At 45.3% G+C, this 7,224-nt stretch overlaps 2 protein-coding genes across 2 annotated transcripts in view; both read right to left on the bottom strand.

The window, feature by feature from the left end:
- Positions 1–1,740, bottom strand: part of GPAA1 (glycosylphosphatidylinositol anchor attachment 1) — a 15,148-nt gene extending 13,408 nt beyond the window's left edge. The window contains exon 1 of the mRNA XM_072410562.1: positions 1,697–1,740. The gene's annotated coding sequence lies outside the window, so the exon portion shown is untranslated. The remainder of the gene's footprint in view (positions 1–1,696) is intronic.
- Positions 1,741–2,294: 554 nt separating this feature from the next.
- On the bottom strand, positions 2,295–4,211 carry EXOSC4 (exosome component 4). Its single transcript, XM_072413264.1, has 3 exons — positions 3,985–4,211; positions 3,458–3,664; positions 2,295–2,824 (listed from the first exon to the last, which is right to left on the bottom strand). Exons 1-3 carry the CDS (start codon positions 4,153–4,155, stop codon positions 2,453–2,455), a joined length of 750 nt encoding a protein of 249 aa, XP_072269365.1. The 5' UTR covers positions 4,156–4,211; the 3' UTR covers positions 2,295–2,452.
- Positions 4,212–7,224: the final 3,013 nt, after the last annotated feature.

Below are 7,224 nucleotides of genomic sequence, written 5' to 3'. Positions count from 1 at the left end.
AGGTAGGTGGGCAGGCTGTGTATGGGGTAGGTAGGTGGGCAGGCTGTGTATGGGGTAGGTAGGTGGGCAGGCTGTGTATGGGGTAGGTAGGTGGGAAGGCTGTGTATGGGGTAGGTAGGTGGGAAGGATGGAGGAGTCTGGCTGCAACATTCATGATAGATTGTAGAGGAGAGAGTCGGGTTAGTGGCATAGAGAGGAGGAGGTTACAGTAGTCCAGACGAGAGATGATAAGAGCGTGTACAAGGAGTTTGGTGGTCTCTGGGACAGGTAGGGACGGATTTTGGAGATATTGTGTCACTGTCTGTATATGTCTGTCATTTGCAACCCCTATTTAATGTACAGCGCTGCGTAATATGTTGACGCTATATAAATACTGTTTAATCATAATTTGAACCAGTGACCCAGCACTGTAAAGGCCCATTTACACATAAATATTTTAGGAGGGGAATGGATCGGTGACCATCTAACATTATGCAGAAGATGTGATAAAGTCATCCAAAGCTGGCCGGGCTGCATGAAGCTTCCATAAGGGCTTCTGGGTGGCTTGGTCACATGACCACCCTGTCTGTTTTATTATTAAAAAACAGGATATATATATCGCCAACATAATACACAGCGCTGTACATTAAATAGGGGTTGCAAATGACAGACAGATACAGACAGTGACACAGGAGGAGGAGAGGACCCTGACCAGAGGAGCTTACAATCTAAGAGGTGTGGAAGCAGCATATAATAGGATGCGGGGGTCTGTATGAGGGATATTAGGGAGCTTATAGGCTGGGAATACCTGTCAGGATGTGCTGAGGGTCCCCAGGATATCAGGGCCTATGTATGCACACAGACAGTCTCATATTGACAACACTGCAGGGAGCTATGGGAGCCACCCAGGACAATCCAGACCCTAATATTATACTGGTCTGCTCCCTTGTCTATCCAGGGCACACGGGGACCATCAAATGTCATCAGAATCATCTTCTGTCTGTAGATATATTTACAGGACATGACCACCCCAAACCATCATCTAATTTCTGGATGGGGGGAGGGGGGGTATGTTCTCACTGATTACCCCACCTCCATCCAATCATCATCAATATGGCAACCCAATAGTGTGATCTCCCCGCCACAGTCCTTAGAAAACCTCTGCATCTGATGACAATGTCAACAAAGGGCCAGATTTATTAAAGCTATCCAAAATGGCAGAAGATAGACTATCATGGGGAAGCCTGGGTGATCCAGCAAACCTGAAAGAGATCTGGTCCCTAGCAGTGTTCTCCCGTCTCCTTTTAGCTGGGCGCACCACTCGCCACTTTTCAATGACCAACCCAACTGATGAGTTGGGTCAAAATACGGGGGCTGCCACATTTCTGGGTTGCCTAGCAACCTCTGGAGGGACCCTGGTTGAAAGGGCGGATAATTGGGCGGGGCCCCCACTATCTCCAGGGCCCCACAGGCAGCCATAAAACACAATGAAGGGAATATAGACTGGCACTATAGTGGGCAGAGGCTAGCACCCAGGCTGGACATATATAGCAGATATAATACAATACCAATACACACAGGCCAATGTTATATTACACAGGGAATTATAGCCCAGACACAATACTATTGCCTAGAGGCATAGATTGCATGTTACCATACACAGAACAATCATTCCACAAATGTTATACATTGCAGGATACATTGTATGAAGCCTCACCTCCTCCTCTGTCACTGCAATCACTTCCTTATCATAGACACCACGAGGACAGACAGGACACCGCCCGGGAAGCGAAACACTGACACCTACAGGCAGGAGGAATATTACAGCAGCCTGAAATAATTTGCAGGATCTGTTGTGATGATTATTTTTACTATAATTTCTATTTATTTCTTATTGTTATTATTTTATAGCTTCTATAGTTCTGTGCCGAACAGTCCAGGGTACATATAGAATAATGTAGGCTATACAGATAAGGTTTCTGTCTGTGCTTGCGGGGGTTTCCTTATATTTCACAGAACATGCAGTTAGGTTAATTGGCTTGCCCCTCCACCCCCAAGTTATATTACTGCCTCTCACAGGCACCCCAGAGCACAACAGTGCTTTCAAAGGCACCACCAGATTATAACACTGTCCACACAGACACCCCTACATTATAACACTGTCCCCACAGACATCCCTACATTATAACACTGCCCCCACAGGCACCCCTACATTATAACACTGCCCCCACAGGCACCCCAGAGCACAACACTATCCCCACAGGCACCCCAGATCATAACACTGTCCCCACAGGCACCCCAGATCAATGGTCCTCTTTATTTTGGCGCCCCCATGTTGCGTGGAGGGTTTACTACCCAGAGTAACAAATCTAAATCTGCCTGCTATAACACAGACATTCTTGTTTGCTGCCATTTAATCTACCAGGGAACGTTAAGGAGACCGAAGACGTCCCATTGAAGATAGGGGCAACCATTACGCTGAGCCTTGGTCTCCCAACAGCGCAGTAACCTCCTGTAAGTGCTCCCTCACAGCTTGGTCCAGGACAGCGTATACATCCTTGCAGGCTTTGCTGGCTGCGTCCATCACGCGTTCCAAGTGATCCTCGTGCAGCCGCGAGTTCATTTCCAGCAAAGCTATCTGGTCAGATTTCGGCAATAAGGCCAACGCCAGCTGTGGACCCCCAGCTGCCTCCTCGATGTAGCTCAAGTCGACTAACGGCGTGTCCTCGATAAAACCAGCCGAGCAGGCGCACACATAATCCCTCATAGGGATGCCGGCATCGATCACAGCCAGGGTGGCCGCGTTCACACAGGTACAGTAATTACCGCCATCAGCCTGGAGGATCTGAAACAGGAGGACAAGCAGTCAGTGAGTGGCAATGTTTTTCATCAAAAATAAAGGGCCACACTACCTACAGTGGCTCAGTGGTTAGCACTCTGGCCCGTTGCAGCGCTGGGTCCCATGTTTGAATCTCAGCCAGGACTCTATCTGCATGGAGTTTGCAGGTTCTCCTTCCGGGTACTCCAGTATTACTATTACACAGTATTTATATAGCGCCATAATATTACGCGGCACTGTACAAAGTCAATAGTTTTCCTCCCACATCCCAGAAACCAAGCAGTTAGGTTAATTGCCCCCCCCCCCCCCCAAAAAAAAAAAATTATGTATTAATGACATATAACTATCGTAGGGACATTGTGATTGTGAGCCACTAAGAGGGACAGCTAATCACATGACTGTGGACTTTGTACAGCTCTGCATAATATGATGGTGCTATATAAATACGGTGTTATAATATGAATGTCGTCTAACCTGCTTACATCATGTGATCAATGATTTGGGTGGGTAAAGGGGACACGACCCCCATTGTGCGTTCAACACACAGCAATGGACCTGAATGGTGTGAAGGGGTCCTCAAGTTTTTTTTTTTTTTAACGCCTCCTATTGATAGCTTTGGGTATTACAGTGTGCACTCACCTGCACATAGATGTCTATCTGAGATCGTGGGTAGAGCTGGGTCAGGATGGCTGCCTCAAACGTTTGCTTCAGGTGTATTGTCAGCTCGCTGGACTTGCGGTCTCCGTGAGGACGGCGCTTCCTTTCTCCCGTGCTGAATGTGGCCATACTGTACTGGCAATTCACTACAGCTCGGTCATGGAGCGTTTTACTGCGAGAGCCTCGGACCTACAGAGAAAATCAAAGCCACGGTCAGGACATCTGGACTGAACATCATCAATTTTACATGGGGGTAGAAGTCAGAAGATAAACAGAGCAGGAAGGGAGAGAAGAGGTGCACCCTGGGAAGGTAAAGAAGACCTGTCATCCTAATTACATGGAATCAGAACACCATAAGGTGCCATTCCCTCTGAATGCAGCTTCTGATTCATTTTCCCACCCACACCACATGGGGCAGCAGTGAGCCCCCTTCACCCAGCTCATTCTATGCAGTGCTTCATATCGCCCCCTAATCCATAGCTCGTGAGATTCCTTCTCCCCCTGCTCACCTCATGCGGTCCGTACACTACCGCCAGCGCCTTGGTGTTTCCTTGCTCTATGTAGGCCGATCCATCAGCCTGAGCAAACACCCCCATCCGGCATTGGATCTTTCGCAGCTCCCCCGGCTTTCTCCCGTCTTGTCGGAACCCCTCATCTGACAGCAGCTCCAACCCCGCCATCGTTCTGACCCACGTGAGAAAATCAGCCGCTTCCTGACACGAAATACAACTTCCGGTCTATCCTTCCTCCAGCCACTCGCTGATCCGCTATTTTTCGTCACATCCGGTCTATCTGTCCCATCTTGCCTCAATGGTGACCGTTTTTACGTCACTTCCGGTGGCGGGTAATCTGTGTTGAATAGGGGAATGGGTGGGGCTCGTATAGGAGAGATTTAACTTCACTTCCTGTCCAACAGAAGCAACAGGAAGTAAGGACACATTCTTCCTTAGCGATTCTGTGATCTCTATCATAAATTACTGACTCCTATACCATGAAAAATGTGACAAAAGGAAAAAATAGAATTACATTTACCTTACATCGGTGTTTTGAGAAAGCTTTTTTGTAATATATCCCTAATTATGATTTCATTATCCCTACAATTGCTTTAAAAATTAGTTTTGAATATGTTGAAGAGAATTGTGCATCCTAATGACCTTGGATACAATTTATATATTTATTTATATATTTGTCTTCATTTGTAGTCACCCCGTTGTGCGGTGGAGAGCTGGGGCTACAAGTGTAACACCCACATATATGATATACAATGCAAGGAGTCATGGGACATGTAGTTTTCTTTTAGGCAGAACGCTGGACTACCAATGTAGCACCCACATCCATGATATACAATGCAAGGAATCATGGGACATGTAGTTTTCTTTTAGGCAGAACGCTGGACTACCAATGTAACGCCTGCATCCATGATGCACAATGTAAGGAATCATGGGACATGTAGTTTTTTTTATAAACAGGCAGGTGTAGCTTCTCTGCTGCCCTCTGGTGTTAAGCCAGGGGTAATAACCACCAGTCGCATAAATCAACCTTTATATATTTCTCATATGTGGCTGTATGCATTGCTCTTTAATAATACTTACTATTAATTACTTATTATTAAACCTGTTATTTATATATACCTAATATTAGTTCTTAATGCGACTTTAGCTCTCCTAGCTTTTACTGCAATTCTCATGTCTTTGTACTCTGCAGTACTTCTACTCTGCCACTAGGTGTCAGTATAGCATCATCGTCATTCAGCTCCCTTCACCTAAGCCCAGGCTGTCACAGACCCGCCCCCTTGGGCATCATCATGCAACCTGGGCTCAAAGTATGAATATAAAAGTAAAAATGAATATGAAAGTACTGCGACTATTTGTCTTGCAAAGGAGCTCACAATGTCCCTACCTCAGTCATATGTCATTATTGCAATCTAAGGTCAGTTTTTGGGGAAAACCAAACCTAACTGCATGTTTTTGGAATGTGGGAGGAAACCCACACAGACACGGGGAGAACCTGTAAACTCCATGCAGATAGTATCATATCCAAGATTTTACCTGGGACCCAGCGCTGCAAAGGCCGGAGTGCTAACCACTGAGCCACCGCGCTGCCCATGATATAGTTACATTGCATAGAGCAGCACATTCACACATCTGTCACTTCAGTACAGTTTAATTGCAAAATATCCTTTCTAGGAATTTTATATTAGCACTTTCTGGCCTCCTCAATTAGCAGCAACGTTGTCAGCTTAAAACAGGAAGTGCTGGCAGGATCACCAGAAAGCAATCTTTGCCAGTCACCCTGACTAGAGTGCTGCTTTAAGCCAACATTTTCACCAGACAGATTCACTTACAGTCACTGTATAAAAAGATAAAACTAACTTTTTAATAGTAACAATTTTCTCTGCGGGCAGCCACATTTCTATAGCAACGACATCAACTGATATTCTGAGAAAAAACAACGCTGCAACGCCGTCATCAGGCATCAGAACAACGCTGAACTCTGAGCAGAGAGATCAATGTGTGACAAAATAAGAACACCCCATGAGGAGGGTAAAAGATTTTTTTATTATTATTATTAAATTGTATTTATATAGCACCAACATATTACGCAATGCTGTACTTTAAATAGGGCTTGGAAATGACAGACAGTGACACAGGAGGAGGAGGGGACCCTGCCCTGAAGAGCTTACAATCTAGTTTTAAATGAGCAGAAAGTAGGAGCAAGCTGAATACGGGGACGAGGAGACCATTCCAGAGAGTCGGGGCACCTCTAGAGGAGCCGTGCGTGTGAAGAGGTTATCAGTGAGGAAATCATTAGCAGGTCATTGGAGGAGCGAAGAGCAGCTAGTTTTGACAAGGAAATATGAAAACTTTAAAGACTTTACAGATTGAGGTGATCTACTTGGACAAATGATACATAAACCTGACAAAGTATTCATTCTCATAATCTCAATTTTTAAAAATGCTGATTGGTCATAAAAAGGTAAGTACGCCCCTGTATGTGCTGCCACTTGAGATCCACAAGATTAGAATCATGTGACCAGATTAGGGGCCAATGAAAAGAACCTTCCTAGGGGGTAGCTGGAGGAACCGGTGTGATTTCATCCTCAGATGTGGAGGTCTCGGTGTTTTCCATCGGCATGTGTGATGTCATCGTGACATCATCAGAAGACCCTCAGAATGAAGGTTGTGGATGCCTAAAACAATGAGATTTATAAGGATCACTAAATTATTTGAATTTGAATCATTGTAAGAAAATGTTTCTCGAACTTTTTACCATGGGGTAACCCTTGAAATAACTTTCAGAGAACCCTTCAATAATAACTTTATCCACAGCTCACAGTATATTAGTGTGGTGGTCAGTGGGAAGAATTCCTCTTACATTGCTGGTCATTGGGAAGAATGTCATCCCTTTAGATAGCCAAAAAGATCCTTGGGGTTCCTTATACTGACCTGAGAGGTGCAAACTGCTCATTGCTCAAGGAACCCCTAGCGCCCTCTGGAGGAACCCTGGTTGGGAAACTGCTGTGAAGAATATAATCTACCAATGGTATACGTGTCACATGACCAGGTCTGGCTGGCTCAGCAAATTCACTCCAAGACCTGACCGATACTAGAAGGAATGTCTAAGAACCCCAAAATGATATTGTGGGACCTGCAGATAATTCTTACATTTAAAACTACACAGGTGAGCAAGAAAAACCTTTCACTGTCCAAAAAGAACATTGGAACAAGATTACCATCTGGCATGGAACA

This window comes from Pyxicephalus adspersus, chromosome 5, assembly GCF_032062135.1.
Source record: "Pyxicephalus adspersus chromosome 5, UCB_Pads_2.0, whole genome shotgun sequence".
NCBI lineage: Eukaryota > Metazoa > Chordata > Amphibia > Anura > Pyxicephalidae > Pyxicephalus > Pyxicephalus adspersus.
The sequence above is the reverse complement of the archived record's forward strand: the minus strand, read 5'-3'. Positions and strand labels throughout refer to the sequence as shown.

Bases quoted from the DNA above. Each gene is read 5' to 3' on its own strand.
- EXOSC4 (XM_072413264.1), bottom strand. From the start codon at position 4,155: ATGGCGGGGTTGGAGCTGCTGTCAGATGAGGGGTTCCGACAAGACGGG. The intron at 3,665-3,984 runs GTGAGCAGGGGG...TTTTCTCTGTAG, and splicing joins TAGTGTACGGACCGCATGAG to GTCCGAGGCTCTCGCAGTAA. The intron at 2,825-3,457 runs GTGAGTGCACAC...CTCCTGTTTCAG, and splicing joins AGATAGACATCTATGTGCAG to ATCCTCCAGGCTGATGGCGG.